This window comes from Cricetulus griseus, chromosome 2 (genome assembly GCF_003668045.3).
Source record: "Cricetulus griseus strain 17A/GY chromosome 2, alternate assembly CriGri-PICRH-1.0, whole genome shotgun sequence".
Taxonomy (NCBI): domain Eukaryota; kingdom Metazoa; phylum Chordata; class Mammalia; order Rodentia; family Cricetidae; genus Cricetulus; species Cricetulus griseus.
In genome coordinates this window covers 225,647,663-225,666,990 of record NC_048595.1, presented here as the reverse complement: position 1 = coordinate 225,666,990, position 19,328 = coordinate 225,647,663, and the positions used below count along the sequence as shown (strand labels likewise).

The window sequence follows — 19,328 nt, the reverse complement described above, 5'->3', positions numbered from 1 at the left end:
GCCTGAAGCATCCTTACAAGTCAGCCCTTGTACCGGGTTACCTGTGAGCTTAGCCTCCTGCAGCATTTACAGGACAAGAGAGGTGAATGACCTAGAGAGCCATGCCGCAGTCACTGCATCGGGATTGTGCCATCACATTATTTGCTGACTCAGCACTTCTTTTTATGAGCCGGGTGAAGTTAGGGGGTGTAGGTGGACACAGAACCTTACCCTTTAAGATAAATTTAAAAGACAAGTAAATAAAAATGGATACTCTACTTTTCTCTCCTGCCCTTCCTCAACACACAAACACAGACATATTCACACATGTGTATGCACACATACACACACACTAGAATCAACGTTGGCCATATGATTTGGAATGTAATATATATCAGTTATTGCTTCGATAGCTAGAGAAAATTAGCTATATAGGGGATGGTTGCTAACAATGACCAAGAAATGTACCTAGTTTGTTGTTAGGTGAAATAATTCACAAGAGGGGGAAAAATTGCAGAGGAAGTTAAAGATAGATTAAAAACAAGAAACAAAAACAAAATTGCAAACAAAACCCCGAACACACCTCGCTCCCCCAAGTAGCTATAAACATTCACCCTGTTTCCTGTGGCCACCAGAGTACATTGGGTTCTTCTGACGCCTCAGGAACTATTCTGCGTCTTTCTTGCTTTGAGATTCTTTTGGGGGAGCGGGAGTTTGAATTTCCAGGTTAATGGTAGATCTGGAGTGAAGCTTCCTTGTCATATCCAGAGGTCAAGTCTGCAGGCGAGGTCAGGACTTCACATATTCACCACAGAGGCCAACTGAGATTCTTCCCTCAGTAACCACAGCCTAGGCTGTTAGAGCTTTATAGGCAGCTAAGCATTTGAAACATGCACTCCCAGGCAAACAGGCTCACTTGTGCCTCTCTCTTCCCTGACCATATTTAGTCAACCATAGCAAAAAATAGTCTCTCAGCTGTCGATTGTCGATCTCAGGGCTGAGGAAGCTTCTATCTTGCTTTCTGCCTATTGATTGTTCTTCCTGTGGTTCAAACACTGCCATTTGCCCTGCCTTTTTTTTTTTTTTTTTTTTTTAAGAACTGCCAAATAAAGTGGTGTCTCATGTTTCTACTTACATTTCCCAGATTCTCCCCGAGCTTGTGCTGAGATGGGGAAAACCTCAGGCGCTGTCACTATACTTAGAAGTGCTGCAGAGAAAAAGGGAAAAGGAAGGCACACAAAATTTACCTTGGCTAGTAGCAGGACAGTCTTCAGGCAGATCTGGAGGGTGTAAAAATCCCTTTGCTGCCAAAATATTTTATAATCTGACTTTTTTTGTTGGTTAAAAAATGATTTGTACAGTAATGTATTGCACAGCTGTCAGCCTTTAGGGGTTTTGTACAGTTATACAAGTCCAAAGAAGTAGACTTCTTTGGTGTGAAGTAGACTGTCCTGAGGTCTGCACCTGTATCCTTTATAAGCAGTGACCCCGGTTTTCTGATTAGCACTTAGCTATGACCATCCACAGACTAAAGCAGCCATGTATTTGGCATAACTTTGTGTATGTAATGTCTAAAGACAGGAAACACTTCTATTGTCAATTTTAATAGTATATTCAGAACAAATTTCAATATAGACATTTGTTTTTAACCAAACATCAAACCTAGCAAATCTATGAAGATAAAATTTAAATATCAAAAGCCTAAAAAAATGGGGAGGAGAAACCAAGTGCATCTTGTCCCTAATTCAGATGTGTTCTCTCAAGTATCCACTAAGCTAAGAGTCAAGTAGAACTACCATCACTTTTCACAGCATCCAGAGGGAGTTAGTTGTCTTTGACATTCATTTGTGTTCAGTGTTAAATTGCAGGTGTAGGGTGGAGGGGGTACTATTTTAAAGTATTTTAAAGGAATGCTGTAGATAATTGCAAATTTTAGAAAACTTTACTTTTCCTAGCTGTTAATTTATTCACAGTAAGAGATGATACATGCCAGATTTTTTTAAAGAACTTGATTTTCAGGGTCCTAAATTACCCTACTTTGCTGCCACATAGCAATGAACACTGTACCATGTTTCTGTGCTAGGTTCTGACACTGAAGTGAGTTCGAGAACTCCTGCTCCAGGGCTCAGCAATCCACCAAAGATCTGGTATTGCTAGTCCCCTGCCTGGATGCCCAGGGTTGAGTCCCTGTGTTTCTTCATTCTTTCCACTCACCAAAACTTTGACCTCTGTGGTTTCCATGTGCAAAGAATCTGCTTGTACACAGTTGTATAGTAATGTTTGACATGGCTCCAAAAGCTTCTGTTTGTGTTAGCTTCTCTTAAGTTCTGTCATGGGTTTTGTACTAACCTCTTTACCTTTTATTTAAGGGACTCTTAAATTAGCTAAGCAAACATTTATTGAACATCCAGTATAATACTGTTGTAAGGTCTGTTTAAAATTAAACGATGCTAATATTGCAAGGCTTCCTTAGTTTATGTGCTGGGTTTATTTGAGAAAAGTTCCCCCTCTTGCTGAAGAAAGACATTAGGAATAGCAGGCAGGCCCTAGAAATTGACCCAGTGCCATTTGAGTACTACATACCAGTGTAGACAACTGCTTGTCCCCTCTGCTTCTTGGAACTCATGCATTCGTCATTCAGCAAATGTCTGAGCACTGCCATGTGCCAGGGATTAGGTTAGGCACCACTATTAGTTGTTCTGGAACTTAATGCTTCTTTGGCACTATTTACAGATGCCTGCTTAACTAGTCGTAAGATCTTATTTATAAAACGTCCATGTCCTTAATGTGTTGGAAAAGAACTAGTTGAGAAACGATGAAGAGTGTGTCACTAAATCTTAGAGACTGCAAATAGCAATCTGTTGGCTTAAGAAAGATGCTGAATGACCTAATGAGCTAGGAAGTGTCTTTGTGTAACTGCATGGCCTGTATTTCTTGCAGCGTAGCCACAGACTCCCCTTGTACCAAGCTGGAAGTGCTTCACAGAAGAGCCTGAAACTGACCTTCCAGGTTCTATGGTGTGTTCCTAAAATTAGTCTCTTCTGTGGAAAGAAAAGGGCAGACCACTCTGATCTGGTCTCACTGTGTGGAGGTGAGGGACCAGGGACTCTTCCTTTATTTTCTTTGAGCTTAACTTGCAGACTGGGCCCAAGGATGTTTTGTTTACTTTTCTGAAGGAGTTGATAAGTTTCTAATTAAATTCTCTGAAAAAGGGGGGTTGGAGAGATGTCTCCTTGGTTAAGAGCACTGGTTGTTCTACCAGAGGATCTGGGTTCAATTCCCAGCACCCACATGGCAGCTCACAGCTATCTGTAACTCCTGTTCCAGGGGATCTGACACCATCACACAGATATATATGCAGGCAACACACTGATGCATGTAAAATAAAGATAAACCATTTAAAGATACTCCTAAAAATATATGTGTGAAAAGTGAGAGAGAAAAAGATTTTAGCAGAAGCAAAAGTGAATTCCCACAGCACCAGTGTAGAATGTACCCATTATCCTGTGTGGATGCTTCTCTCAAACAGGACATGGCTTTGCACCCCTTGAGTGTGGGATGTGTGGGATGTTACTTGTCAAGAAGGTAATGTAGAAAGAGTGGAGAGAGCTATGACACTCCTCCATCCAGGTGTCAGGGGTCAACATCAAGAGTGTTAAGTTATGTGGATAGTAGGTGAAAAGTGACAAGAGGCACTGCCTGTGTAATCTTTCCCCAGGGTCTCATAATTGCAGTGATCATGAGAAAACATTGGCAAGATCCCAGGTAAAGAATTAGAGATCTAGTTAGTGCTCTACAGGCTTCTCAGCCTCATCAAAAGTAAGAATGAGAAATTGTCACAGCTCAAAGGATAGGACAGGTGTAATGTGGTATTCAGAGTAGACAGAAAAGAACACTAAATAAAATTAAAAAGTATTTTAAAGTATAGATAGCTAGAGGGCTAGGGCTATGGCTTACTGGCAGAGCTTGTGTAAGGCCCATCCATCCCCAACACCACAAAAATGAATGAATAAGCAATAAATTAATCCACACACTGTCAACTAGCTGATAGTTACTTAGCATGCACTTTTTAAAAAAAATTGTAATTAGTTTTTAAGAGACAGGCTATTTACTCTGAGCTTGTCTTGAATTCATGATCATATTGCTTTAGTCTTTTAGGTGCTATGATTATATGCTTGCATCATCATGTCCAACTTTCATTAGTTTTGACTGATCTGTCTGCAAGCATTTCTTTTTATGTTTTATTTTTTAAGATTATATTTCCCTTTCCTCCCTCCAAACCCTTCCATGTATGCCCACCCACTGTTCTTCAAATTCATGACCTCTTTTCTTGCTATATTTGTGTGTGCGTGCACATTTGTATGTGTATTCCTAAATACATAAATATAGCCTGTTTAGTATTTATGTTATTTGTATGCATATGTATTTAGGGCTGACCATTTGGTATTGGATAACCAATTGGTGTGTTCTTCCCTGATGAAGACAATCTCCTGCTCTCAACATTCCTCAGGTGCCTGTGGTTGTTAGGGGAGCTTTCCCCATCTACATTAGCATGTCTGTTACTACTGTCCTTGTTCAGGTTGTGCTTAGTAGCCATGTTGGTGAGACTTTGTGATTGTAGCTTCTGACATTTGTGGGAGACACAATTTCACAGCAAACACTCTGTTCCTCCGGGTTTTATAACCTTTCTGCCTCCTCTTTTGAAACAGTCCCGAGTGTGCATTTCTTTACAAGTTTACACCAGTCAACCATGTGCTGATTAATGATTAGTTTCAATAAAACATTAAGTATTGTTCCATCCGATGGAAGCAGATGCAGAGATCCACAACTCACCAATGGGCCAAGCTCCTGGAGGACAGTTGAAATGAGGGAGGAGCGATAATATGAACAAAGGAGTCAAGACCATGGTGGGGAAACCCACAGAATCAGCTGACCTGAGCTAGTGAGAGATCACTGACTCAAGTCTGTCAAATGGGGAACCTGCATAAGACCAACTAGATTCCCTTAATATAGATGACAACAGACTGACTTAGTGGAGGCCATTCTATGTGGAGAGACACCTTGCCCAGCCTAGACACAGGGGTGTGGGGTGGAGAGGTGCCTTAGTCTTGCCTCAAGGAGATGATGGGACAGACTTAGTAGACTTCCTTCCTACGAGAGACCTTACCCTCTCCATGGAGCAGATGGGAGGAGGGCAAGAGGAAGAGGAGTGGGAGGAGAGGAGGGAGGGGGAACTGGGATAAGAATGTAAAGAAAAATTAATTAAAAAAAAAAGTATTGTTTCATGTTCTCTTAAAAGCAAACTAAGATAGGCCCTCCCTCCCTCCCTCCCTCCCTCCCTCCTCCCTCCTCCCTCCCTCCCTCCCTCCCTCCCTCCTTGTATGTATGTATGTATGTATGTATGTATGTATGTATGTATTGTTTTAAAGTCAGCTCTCATATAGCCCAGGCTGGCCTGGTAATCACTGTGTAGTTGAGGCTGCCCTCGAACTCCAGGTCCTTTTGTCTCTACTTCCCAAGTGCTGAGATTAAAGGTATACCACACCATACCCAGCTTCAGACTATTTTAAAAAGATTTAATTTTTAGGAAGTCCTTCTTTTAATCTGTGAAAATTGTGAAATGCTCATGTTTGTGTGTTATAAAGGGTTGAGATGACCATATTGTGACCATATTGTGGAAGTGTCTAGAGGAAAGATTTGGATGACCTATTATGTAACCCAGTGGGTCTCAGCCTCCTAATGCTGGGACTCTATTAACATCATGGTGTGACAACCCCCAGCCATAAAATATTTTCATTGCTACTTCATAACTGTAATCTTGCTACAGTTATGAATCCTGATGTAAATATCTATTTTCTGATGGTCTTAGGTGACCCCTGTGAAAGGATTATTTGACCCACAGAATATGAATGTTGGGCCACCAGACACAGTAGTTGTAGATTTAATTAGGAAAATGAGCAGAACAATTTTAATGTTTTTCATATAGAATAATTCCCAGGTTTTGGACTAGGATGGTAGGTTAATGGGGAAAAAAAAGTGAAAATTGAGAATATAGGAGGAATGTATTATAGGGAGGAAGGGGGAAAGAGAGATTTGTGTTGGGTGTGGTGGCATAGCATTTATAGTCCCAGCATGGAGGCGGATGAAGCAGGAGGCTCCTGTGGAGGCCACTCTGTACACAGTGAGACTGCCTCCAAAGGATCGTCACAGATAGGATGGCCTTGAACTCATGGGAGGTCAAGCTCAGTTTCCCAAGTATGACATCAGAAGTGTGATCCACCATGTCTGACTCATAAGCCATTTATTCTTCTTTTTAAAAAAAATGATAATTTTGCTTTTGAAGGGCAGAGATCTCTTACAGACACTGCCCCAGGAACAACAGTCAATGTGTTCTGAAACCTCTCTTCATTTATTGTTGCAGTTAATACTTAATTTTCTAGATAGAGACATATTTTTTAATCTTATTGTAATTTCATTCTGATAGCTTAATCTTAACACCCAGTTAGATGTCTGGATATCCTCCAAAAGTCTTTCTGTATTGCTGTCTGCATTGCATAACTTAAACTGTTGGTTGATTTATTCTTCTCATGTGACAATATTACAGTTTCTATAGGAAGGCAGAAATTACCGTTTCCTTTTAAAGGGGTACTAGAGAGATGACTCAATGGTTAAGAGCAATGACTGCTTTTGCAGAGGACTCTGGTTTGACTTCCAGCACCAACATGAAGGGAGGTTTACAACTGTCTTTGGTTCTAGGGGATCTGAGGCCCTCTATCTGACCTTTGGGTACCAGGCAGGCATGTGGTACATATTGCATACATTCAGGCAAACACTCTTACACATAAAATAAATTTTAAAATAAAAATAAAAATACTTTCCTTGTACTATAATTTCTAGCTATTTAAAATGAGCTTTCTTGTCTCAATAATGCCATATTTCTTTTGAAATTTAATTGCACAAATAGTTTTCTATTCTGTCAGTGTGTGCAAGGGCCAAACAAGTGTTTGAATAACTGAGCCATCTCTCCAGCCCCTCACATAGCTTTTAAATAATCACATTTTATTTCTAATTAAAGATTATTGTAGATTTATTTATGCATATGAATGTTTCCCTGTATGAATGTGTATGTGCCACATTGGTAACTGGTACCGAAGGAGGTCAGAAAAAGGCTGGTGAATTGGAGTGACTGACAGGTGTGAGCAACCATGTGGTGCTGAGACTAAACCAGGTCCTCTGCAAGAGCAATAAGTGCTCTTCACTGCTGAACCATCACTACGTCTCTGGAACATTTTATTTTTAATACAGTTTCTCATGGTTTATGTATCTTCTAAACGTGTATAAAAACTATAAGCCTCTTGTAAGTTTTTTTTCTCATGTGGTCTGATGTGCAGAATGGTATAGTGTACAATATCACAGTCATGATGACATTCAGATGTTTTGTAGTGCGGTGTGTCTGTCACCAGTGACGTCCCATTAATCTGAGTGGAGCTGAGCATGGTGGCTCATGTGTGTAATCCCAGCACTTGGGAGGCTGAGGCAGGGAGATTAAAGTTCAAGACAAGCCTTGCCTACAAAAGTAGTAGTAGCACTCTAAAAACAAAAATCTGATATAAACCTAAAAACTTGGTATTAGTTCAAGGTTAGAGGGTCTTTGATCCTCCATAGCTTACTTTTCAAAAGCAGTTATTTATTTATTTATTGTGTGTGTGTGCTCCAGTGTACATGTATGCGTGTGTTCACAAGGGCATAGATACTTCACAATGCACACGTGGGGCCAGAACACAGCTTATGGGGTGGGTCCTCTCAGTCCTCCATGTGAGTCCCAGGGCCTGCACAGGCACTGAGGCTCAGCACAGGCCCATTCATTATCAGGAACCATCTCACCTGCTCCTTCAAGCCTGTTCTTAGACTCTTTGAACTTTCTCCGTGGGATTCATAAACTGCCATCAAAGACATTTGCATTTTGAGCCTTGTGACCCCAGGGCCACAACTCCATGAGTTGTCCATTTAAAATATATTTGTGAGGAAAAGTTGCCTCTGTAGCATTTATGTTCTCTGCTGGCTCTATTCTGCAGATGGGGATTGTTTGTTTAGCTCTCAAACACCAAAATGCTAAACACTGAGAATTATAAGAGCAATTTCTGTCTGTAGGGACATGACTTATTTTTAAAGAATGTGTTCACTTGATAACAAGATTTCTTTTGAATATTTTTCTAAAGAAAATAAAATTCATATTATGCAAATGTAAAGACAATGTGGATTTGCCTTGCAGTGCAATGCGTGTTTTACTCTCAAAGTTACCAAGGCCGTGGATTGTGGATGAGAAGAAAGATGATGGGTACACTGCCTTGCACCTGGCCGCCCTGAATAATCATGTGGAAGTGGCTGAGCTGTTGGTGCATCAGGTAGGAGAGAGAGGCGGTTATGTTGTAACCAGCTTACAGCAGTGTGAGTCTTTAGTTTATCTAAGCAGGAGGGTTTTAATAGGCTGCAGTAAAACCCCCATGATGATGAAAACTGAAGCAATGCATTCTCTGCTTTTTTTTTTAGCTTATATATATATGTATATGTTTATGTTTATATTTATATAAGAAGAGCAATAATGGCAATATGTTATGCATCAATAGCAGCAACAGCTTTTCCAGGTTCTGTAGTCCTTTGAACAAAATTGTAGAGACATCCAGCACACACCATTTTAAAAAACAAAAAACAAAAACAAAAAAAACAAACAACAACAACAAAAAAGTAAAAAACAAAATCCCAGAAGACAGCACAGTTCTGTTACTCTTGTGGTACTTGGCACCATTTTTTTTTTTTTTTTAAATTTCTCAGTCATCATCTGGGAGGAAACCATTCTGAGCAACATCATTAAAAACAGCTCTGATAAAGCATGGTCACTACTATGTATCATAAAGCAGGTCCACATATGAGTGAGTACATACCATGTTTGTCTTTTTGTGATTGGGTTACCTCGCTCAGAATGGTTTCTTCAAGTTCCATCCATTTTCCTGCAAATTTCAAGATTCCATTGTGTTTTTCTGCTGAGTAGTACTCCATTGTGTAAATGTACCACATTTTCTCTATCCATTCTTCGTTTGAGGGGCATCTAGGCTGCTTCCAGTTTCTGGCTATTACAAATAATGCTGCTATGAACATATGTCCTTATTATATGAATGTGCTTCTTTTGGGTATATGCCTAGGAGTGGAATTGCTGGATCTTGTGGTAGACTCCCATTTTCTTGAGGAGTCGCCATACTGATTTCCAAAGTGGCTGTACAAGTTGGCACTCCCACCAGCAGTGGAGGAGTGTTCCTCTTTCTCCGTATCCTCTCCAGCATAAACTGTCATTGGTATTTTTGATTTTGCATTCTCTGCTTTTTAACATTGGTTATTTTTGTTTGTTTGCAATGAAACAGTCTTGCCATATAGCCCTGGCTTAGCTAAACCTCAGTATCCTGCCTCAGCCTCCTGAGTGCTGGAATTGCACGTATACATCTCTCTGCCTGGCTGATAACCCTAGCTCTCTACTCCCAGTCCCTTTTATTTGTGTTTACACCATGGTGCATGTGTAGAAGTAAAAGACAGTCCTCAGGAAATGATCTGTCCTTCTATGGAGGGAGTCTTGAAGATCAAACTCAGGACATCAGACTTGGCTGCATCTGGCCGGCCTCTCCCCAGCATTCACATTTCAATAAGCATAACAGGGTGACAGAAAAACATACATGAATACAATAAAAACAAGCTAAAAATGTCTGTCCTCCAAACTAAGGTGACACATTAGAGTCTCAGCTCTGGCCAGTAGTCCAAAGAAGGGCATAGGTGGTTGTCAGAGTTGTGACAAGACTGGTTTTAAGACCCTAACAGTTTAGGGGCTGGAGAAATGGCTCAGACACGGGTTAAGAGCGCTGGCTGCTCTTCCAGAGGACCTGCACCCATACAACAGCTCACAGCTGTCTGCAGTTCCAGCTCCAGGGTCTGACACCTTCACACCGATGCACACAATAAATTTAAATAAATTATTTTTAAGAAGACCTAAGAGTTTACGATATTTCTTCTGAAGCCTTGATTCTGTTCTTAATTTTGATTTGTTGTGCCAGGTATTGTGCTAAGCATATTTTTGTGCTATATTTCTTAATCTTTACATAAGCCCTGTAAAATAGGTTATGCTGTCACACCATCATGGAGCTGAAGAAAAGGCTAAATTTTGAATGCTTACAAAAGTGACTTGGAAATGGCAGAGCTAAAGCCAAAAGTGCCTTGGTTTCGAAATCAGTTCTTTTGTCCTTAGGCCCTTTCCCTTGTGTGTAGGTGCCAGCTGCTTTCAGAGCCCGTTAGCTCATGGGCTCTGAGCCTGCCTAGGAAGGACTTCCTGCTTTACCTTTGCTGACTTGTCACCACTACTCAGATCACTTTCTCACTGGATGAGGAAGTGCTTCATTATGCAATAGAAGGAAGTGAGCTATCAAGTCATTAAAAGAACTCTGAATCCTATATGGAGACACAGTTGCTTGCTCTTCAGACGTACCTACACTGGGTATTATAAGAGAATAAATAGTGCTCAGCTCCACAGTGTGCTTTGTCCATGAGCTGGTTTGAGATAGTCACTGTAAAGGAAGTGCGTACCCTCATATTACCCGGTCTACCTATAGGTTGGCTGTCTGTCTAGTTTTCAGTATCCACATGACAGCAGTGTCAGGGCAGCTTCCAAGGAGGAAGCAGTAGTCAGCCTTGCTATCTGTGCCTTGTGAATAGCTAACAGTTTGCACAGTGTAACCATTTTAAATCTGTTCATTGTTAGGGAAATGCAAACCTGGATATCCAGAATGTGAACCAGCAAACGGCCCTACACCTTGCTGTTGAACGGCAGCACACTCAAATTGTTAGGGTAAAGTATTCTTATAATTTTATCTTATTGTGAAAATTGAAATGATACAGTGTTCTACTTCTCTAAGTAACATAGTTCCAGGAACTTTAGACTTTAGGATAAGGTGCTAATATCTACTTCAAGGTCTTCATATTCTCAGATTTCTGAATTCTCATAATGTTAAGTGAGAAAAATTGAAAGTAACAATTAATTTGAATAATTACATCCCTCTTAATGTGTATAGTTGATAGTAAAAGTAAAAGCTTTGGGAACATGTTGCTGCAACTTGAAAATTGAACTATATATTTTTAATTTACCAATCTGATGATTTCAAGCAAAATACCTGAAAAAAGTATTGGTTTAAATATTTTTATGGAGCAGTGACTCTTATTGGAGACTGAAGTAGCTGCCACAGTGTCACCAGTGTCACCTGGAAATGTGACTGTTAAGTTCATTCTTGTACTCTGCTGGCCCAGCAGAACTGGAACCTGGGAGGGGTCCCTTATTTGATTTTTTTTTTTTTTTTTTTTTTTTTTTTGCTGTGACAAAATACCAGACAAAAGCAACTTGAAGAAAAGTTTATTTTGGCTCCCAGTCTGAAATGGCGCAGTCTGTTCTGATGGGGAGGTCATGGCGGTGAAGGAGCCTGAGGCAGTTGGTTACAGTGTGTCCTCAGTCAGGAAGAAGAGAGAGTTGGATGTTATCACTCAGCTCACTTTCTCCTTTTCCGCTTTTATTCAGTCTGGTACCCCAGAGCATTGCTCAGTACCACCCATGTTCAATGTGGGTCTGTCCTCAGTTAAATCTCTCTAGAAATGTCCTCAAAGACACAGCTGCCCAGAAGTGTGCCTCCTGGGTGGTTCCAAATCCAGTCCAATGACAGGGAATTTAGCCACCAAAGGTAGGTAAATTCCTGGTTTAACAAGCCTTCCAGATAGTTTTCATACTTTCCAAGTTTGAAAGATATGTCCTAAGATGATATTTTATATAACTTTTTAGAACAAAAAAGAGAGACAAAATATGATTTGCCAAGACAAGTAAGACTGTACAGTAAAATTAGCTTCTGTGGATGCTGTTGTTCAGCTCACTTTGATGGTATTTGTAGAAAGAATTAGGAAGGTTGTTAAAACACCATAAGGAAAATCTAAAGTGAACTTACAATTTACTGCACAAGTCACATAATGAATAGTCAGCAATTCATTTTGCCAAGTGGTTGGGTTTTAGCAAACAGTGTTTATATTTATTGTTACTTGAAATTTCAAATAAGGGTCTAGAGTATGTACTGTTACTGTAGATTTGCTGTAGTTTCTCATAGGTGTGGACACTATCCAAATGAGGCATCTTTCTCTCTCTCAGCTTTTGGTCCGCGCAGGTGCTAAGCTAGACATTCAGGATAAGGATGGAGATACTCCTTTGCATGAGGCTTTGAGGCACCACACTCTGTCTCAGCTACGGCAGCTACAAGACATGCAAGATGTGGGGAAGGTGGATGCTGCCTGGGAGCCATCAAAAAACACAGTGAGTAAAGATAATGCTCCTCACTACCATTGGAAGCATGCTTTATATTTACTGCTTACTGGTCTGCATTGGATAAGACATTTTATCAGAGTTGTATTTGGGTTTATAAAACTTCATTATTATTGGTCACTACGAAGTACATTTGTTCTGCATCTTATCAAAAGTTGTTTGCTTCTTTATAACATCAGCATTACAAATAGGGGTGGAGTGGGTATTTGTTATGGTTTTAATTTGAAATCCCTAATGCTTGTTCATTTTGACCAGCTTTTCATTTGATCAACACCACATGTATTTGATGAGCTGTCTGCTCAAGTGTTTCTCATTATAATTTTTGAATTCTTTGTTTTCTTTTGGTTTTATTTTTTGAGGTGTTAGGGATTGATCCCAAGGCTTCATGCATACTAGGCAAGCACTCTTCCATTTCCTAGGTCTTTTGTTTTCTTCTAATTACTTCAAGAATTGCTAATATAGTATGAAAAGGAGATCATATCCAGTTTGTGATACATAAGTATTTTCTCCTTGTCTTTGGCTTGTGCTGCCACTGCTGCTGCTGCTGCTTCCTCTTTGTCTTGGTGGTGGTGGTGGTGGGGTTGGTGACAGTGGAAGACAATTAATAATTGATGGTGCAGTGCTTTTGTGTAGGAGTGAACATAATTTATTATGCAATGTTTTTGTATGGAAATGATAGCTTAGTCAAAAGCATTCACAAGAATTAATGTGTGTAAAGATAGGCATGCTTGACTGTGGCTGTAATCCCCTACTTAGGAGGCTGAGGCAGGATTTGTGACCAACATGTGCTGTATAGTGAGTTCTAGGTCTAGGCTAGAGTGAGACATTAGCTCAAATAAAGAAAACAACAAAAGCTTCCCTGTGTAATCACATATTGTATAGTTTCCAGGCACTGGAGAGATGCTGTATGTCCTCTAAGTACAGAGAAAAATCATAAGTGTATGTTCACTAATTGTGTGAGTGACTGCTGGTACTTCTGCACCTTCTGTCTTTCTCAGTAGAGGAGGTCCAGAATGGATATTTGTTCCTTTTTATCTTCTTAGAAACTAGTTTTCATTCTTAGAAAGCTGGGGCTCCATTTGATCTAGTGTTTCCCCAGTATGCTTCTCTAAATTCAGATGGACCTAGAAGTCTAAAATCAGTCTGGTGATGTCCTCCTTATCATCAGTGCTCTGTGATGTCAAGAAGTGAATTGTGCTGCCCATGCATGTTTCTTCCCCTTTTGACAAGTGGTGTTTTGTGTTGAGGTCTCACTGTCTTTCCAAATGTCCTCAAACTCTTGAGACTCCTGCCTTGAATTTTAAGTGTTTTGGATTACAGATGTGAAAACCACCATGTTCTTAGAAGAACAAAATGTCTTTTTAAAAAATGATTTATTTATTCTTTTTTATGTGCATTGGGGTGTTTTGCTTGCATGCGTGTCTGTATAAGGGGTCAGAAGCCCTGGAACTAGAGTTATAGATAGTTGTGAACTTAAATGTGGGTGTGGGGGAATTGGACCAGGTCTTCTGGAAGAGCAAGTGCTCTTAACTGTTGAACCATCTCTCCAGCCCAGAACAGAATGTCTTAATGTTGATTATTGTATATGCTTTATGTGTCCTAAGAAGTCTTTGGCAAAATGAAGGTCACTCAGACTTTTTCTTGCTTTATGTTATAGAAGCTTTTAAAGTTGAGCTGTTTAAGTGCCATGAGAGTATGGCATAGATCGAAGTTCATTTGTCATTTGTCATTGATGGATGTCCAGCTGTCCGTGCACCATTTGTCCAGTAGTATCCTTTTCTACTTGAGTGTCTGTTGCCTTTATCCAAGATCAGTTAGCTATTCTTGTGGAAGTCTCCTTTTGCATGGTTCATGGTGTTCTTTTGCTTCATGTCCTTAGATAACTCAAATGCCTTGTAGCTTTGTGATTTGGAATTTGCTCATGTTGAAATCAATCTATGGAACTCCTCACATTTTTAAAAATTGTTTGGCTATTTTAAGCCTTTATGCTTCCAAATGAATTTTATTATGATCTTAAGGACTATAAATAAATCTGAGGCCAAAATGTTTGTGAATTTTTGTCTTGCATGACTCTGAGTGTTTATTTTTAACTCCTTTGTGCCTTTTTTTATTTTTTCATCATTTTAAAATTGAGAGGAGCATACTTCTCTCCATAGGTTGTTGTATAAGATCATCAAAGTACTTAAAACATACATGGCTTATTATGGATGCTTAGTTAATCTTGATAGTTATTTTAGCAATTTCAGATATATTTGGATCCATAGCTCAGATGACACAATCAGATGCTTATTTGTCTCATTAAATTTTGCCTTGATTCAGAAACACTGTGTAGTTCATAGCATCTCCAGGGTGACATTGAGTAGAAACAAAAGTGGTTTCTTCTTAACCAGAAACTGCACTTGAGCTTCTTAGCCTTAGACTTTGATTCTATGTGTGTCTCTGAATCAGTCACGTAGGAGGCAGGTCTCCAACTGGGTTTCACCACTTTGGATCCACTTATACACTGCAAAGTCAGTTCTCAAATGTAGGAAAACCAAGGGAAATGGGGGTTTTGGATGAATCCATATAAGTGTTCAGCACACACACATATTGGTAGTAATAATTGATGGCAGATTTCCTTAAGGGAAAATCATGACTCTTTTCTTTGATTGCAGCTAATAATGGGACTTGGTACCCAGGGAGCAGAAAAGAAGAGTGCAGCATCTATTGCCTGTTTTCTGGCAGCCAATGGTGCTGACCTCAGCATTCGAAATAAGAAGGGGCAGTCACCACTGGATCTCTGCCCTGACCCAAGTCTCTGCAAAGCACTGGCAAAATGTCACAAGGAAAAAGTCAGGTTTGTACTCTTTATCATCACATAACTTGGTGTTGTATTCATAAGATGCTATGTAGCTCAATAAGGGAGGACCTGATACTTGCCTATGTCTGGATCTTTGCAGTTCTTAGATCTTTATGTTGCACTTGAAAGCATTTCCTCTACTTACTGTCTCATTCCATGTTATATTCCCCACATTGTGTATACCAATTTATGCATGATAAACTTGAGAAACTTTTCTGAACTAGTTTGATCTTCTAGGAATCCTATGTGTTCTGGGAATTTATAAGGAAAAGCCTTACTCTAGTGATAATGCTGCGGTTAATGTTATAATATTTTCCTATAAAGGGCAGTTTACTCTCATTGAAAGATTGTAAGAATTCTGGTACCTTACACCAAGAGCTTGGAGACAGTTATTAGCAATAAAGGGATAAAAGAATGAACAAATGAGTCAGCCAATTGGTTGTTGCATTTTCCCTAAAGATGATCATTTCACATATTCCTGTTTTCCCGACAGTAAAGTATATCAATAATTTTAATTAAAACTTCTGGTGTAAATATTTTCTTTACTGAGATACATACAAAAAAGTATACATCTGTTTTTTCAATCAAAACATGGCTATGAAAATATTGTTGACTTTTATACCTCTTATCAATCACTGACTATATTGGTAGCTGTCCCTTTACCTTGTGTATTTTCTCACCTCTCTTAAAATGTGTATGTAACAGCCAGGCAGTATTAGTTATACATACATGCATTTTCCTGGCTTTCTTCTCTACATTTATTTCGTGTAGTCTACCTTTCTGTAGAGTACTTTTATCCTCCTGAGCAACACACGCATGGAATAGCGGAAGTGTCTCACGCTCTAGTGTTTCATCCTTGTGAACGCTGGGGATGCTTTCTTTCCTGGTTGATACCATAGTATGATGTTACTCAGGGCTTTTGTTTTATGCCTGTGACAGAACATGTTCTAAATCAAACTTCACTTATTATATTAGCTTTTTGTTCTGTTTATTTTGAGATAGAGACTTAGTATGTTGCTCTGACTGTCTTTGAACTCCTTCTGTAGACCAGACTGGCCTAGAACTCACAGAGATTCGCCTGCCTCTGCCTCCTGAGTAGTGGGATTAAAGGTGTGTGCCACTGTGTCTGTCTCATTAAATTAGTTTTTGCTGGTGTTTTTCGCTGTTTATTAGAAGTTCTCCCTTTTTCATTGAGTCTTCATTTAATTTGAAGATTGACTGATACTAGAAAAATAAGAAGATGCAGAGAGGTTCATAAATAGGTTAAAAACCAAGCATTTAGTACCTTTTGTTCTATTCTTTGAGTAGTAGAGATGTGAGTATGAGCATTTATAAATAGAAAAATAAATAGGAAAAATGGTTTTACATCAAGTTGTTGACATTTGATTTTTATTATAATCTGTTCTTTTATGTGTACTAATGATGCTAAAAATTAATTTGTTTAGAGTATTTGGATGGGTTTAATGTGAAATATTTTGTTTTATTAGTGGCCAAGTGGGTTCTCGGAGTCCTTCTATGATTAGCAATGATTCTGAAACCTTAGAGGAATGTATGGTATGCTCAGACATGAAGAGAGATACTCTTTTTGGTCCATGTGGACACATTGCGACTTGTTCTTTGTGTTCCCCACGTGTCAAGAAATGCCTCATCTGTAAAGAGCAGGTTCAGTCCAGGACAAAGGTACCGTGTCGGTAATTTGCTGCTCTGTTGTGGAGTTCTGTGAGACCATAACATGTTAGGCTATGTGATACTTATTTCACATTGTTCTTACAAATGAATTAAATATCATAATACATAATTTATATGTCTAAAGAGATCAGTTCAGATTTTCTGATTTGATTTCTAGTCTAACCTTACTAATGTACTTTGCTGTGTTCATTATTATCACACTTTAAAATCATTTATGCTTTTTAACTCTCAAATTTTTTAGCTTATATTTCCTTCTTTATATCTAAAGTATAGTACTTGAAAAATAGTTACTGTTTTTTCTTTCAAAGCCTTCTATAACTTAGATACATTGAATTCTACTTTGTATTGCAGAGATCTCTAACCAACTCTAACCATCTCTGAGTTACTAGCAGAGCCTTTAACCATAAGGGAATAGTGACCCCAAGTGGTTAAAAGGGAATCAGCAGCTTCATTGAAGAAAAAGTCTAAAACTAGTATTTAGAGGAAAGGATATTTTTAGATGTTACTAGGATTCTTCAGTAATTTGGGAAATATAAATACATTTCAAATTAATACAAACTTTTTGTGGAGTAAGGAAATAAAAGTTTTTGTTTTAAGTGCTAGCAATTAAAGTGGGAAGTGGTTGCTTTGCTAACACTACTAAAGTCTTGGAGGACATCCTCTGCTCAGAGCTTTATGTAACAAAATGCTTTGAGAGTAAAACCTTAAAAAATAATCCATAAGGGGAAAATTTGTGCTTAGAAAGACTTTTCTCTTAAATAGGATGGGTAGATAAATGATTGTTAGTTTGCTCTACTATTTTAAAATCTTACAAATAATATTAGATAATTTATTAGTACTGGAGATAGCTTTTGAGTTCAAGAATAGATCAACCAGATTTTACTGCACTAATAAACTAATGTACCAAGTGTACAAACTCCATGTATAGCACTTAGGCTTGGGCAGGAGACCACACCTACATGAAAGCAAGCAAGAACAAAATGGTTAGTGGTTAGGTGGTGTGATGGGTGAGAAGTGGTCATTTCTGGACAATAATACTAAATAAAAGGTAGCTAAATATAGCTCTGCTGGGAAAAGGTAGAGTAGAAAACAAATAGGACACTAAGGGCAGTATTGTGTGCTGAACAGAAAGAGAGCCAGAGGCAAGGTTGTTACAATACATGGCAAAATTTATTCATTGTAGCTGAGGTCAGATGGAAATTATGAGTAGGCTTTGGGAGACTTGGGGACTTACTTAATGATAAGGCAGGGTGAGCAATAACCTAAAAGCTTTGGGCTCCAGGCAGCCTGGAATTGGCCAGGTTCTAAAGGGGTGGAGCAGTTACCTCCTAGATGGTGGTAACGCAGGCACCCTTCTTCAACCTTTAGTCGTTTACCAATCTGGGCAGGGTTTTGTTGTTATCAGTCTTTTCACAACCATTTGTTTTAATATTTATTTATCAAAATTTCCTTTATAAGTTTTTGAAAAGAGAAAGAAAGTTAACATTTAGCTCATTATCCCTGACCTCAGATGAAACAGAATCTTTCTGTACAGCTCTTGGTGTCAGGTGGGGAGAGAGCTGCAGAAATAGTGAGTGGTAAACCAGGGCACCTGACAATGTGCAAGTGATGGAGCAGCCAGGAAAGCAAAGCACAGGGAAAGCACACTGGTGTGTAAGCTCCCTGGCAGATAGAGGCCCTTTCTCCGCAATGTTCACTCTGCTGCTTTGTTTTGTGTTTGCTATAGATTGAAGAATGTGTGGTGTGCTCTGACAAGAAAGCAGCTGTTCTTTTCCAACCTTGTGGACACATGTGTGCTTGTGAGAGTAAGTAACCTACTGGGAACTCCCCAGTGTCATTATAAAAATAAGAAGTGAAGTAAAAAATTACGTCTTTGATTCCCACCAACAGAAAAGCTGGACGAGCATTTAGTACCTCTCAGTCTATGCTTTAGAGCAGTAGATTATGTGGAATAATTTGAATACTGGAAATCTGTGCTCTGTCAGGCCCATCTGCTTTTGCATGTGACATTGGTACATCTTCATTTGTCATCACCTTAACATTGCCTTTCCTGTGTACCTGCCTGACTCCTCAGGCTCTTGCAGCATCTGTTGTTGGGGGCTGTAATTTTGTTCTGTTGACTGTTAGGTCAGGAAAAATTTAAGAAGTCCTTTGTTTGGGAGGACACATTGAAGCTTGTCTGGTGCTCTAGATGAGTGGCTCTTAACCTTCCTAACGCTGCACCCTTTAACACAGTTCCTCATGTTGTGGTGACCCCCAGCTGTAAAATTATTTCATTGCTACTTCATAACTGTAATTTTGCTATGTTTATGAATCATAATGTAAATATCTGCTATGTTACCCCTGTGAAAGGGTCATTTAGGCCCCAAAAGAGTTGTGACCCACAGGTTGATAACCACTGCTGTAAGTCTCAAGCCCATTAACTCAGAG

General features: G+C 39.3%; 1 protein-coding gene across 2 annotated transcripts in view; it reads left to right on the top strand.

Moving 5' to 3' along the window:
• Mib1 (mindbomb E3 ubiquitin protein ligase 1) overlaps nt 1-19,328 on the top strand; it is a 113,633-nt gene that overhangs the window by 75,634 nt on the left and 18,671 nt on the right. For both annotated transcript variants that reach the window (XM_027404324.2, XM_027404323.2), the window contains exons 13-18: nt 8,252-8,384; nt 10,778-10,864; nt 12,200-12,361; nt 15,025-15,206; nt 16,697-16,889; nt 18,625-18,703. In XM_027404324.2, coding sequence (XP_027260125.1) covers nt 8,252-8,384; nt 10,778-10,864; nt 12,200-12,361; nt 15,025-15,206; nt 16,697-16,889; nt 18,625-18,703 — 836 coding nt within the window. The remainder of the gene's footprint in view (nt 1-8,251; nt 8,385-10,777; nt 10,865-12,199; nt 12,362-15,024; nt 15,207-16,696; nt 16,890-18,624; nt 18,704-19,328) is intronic.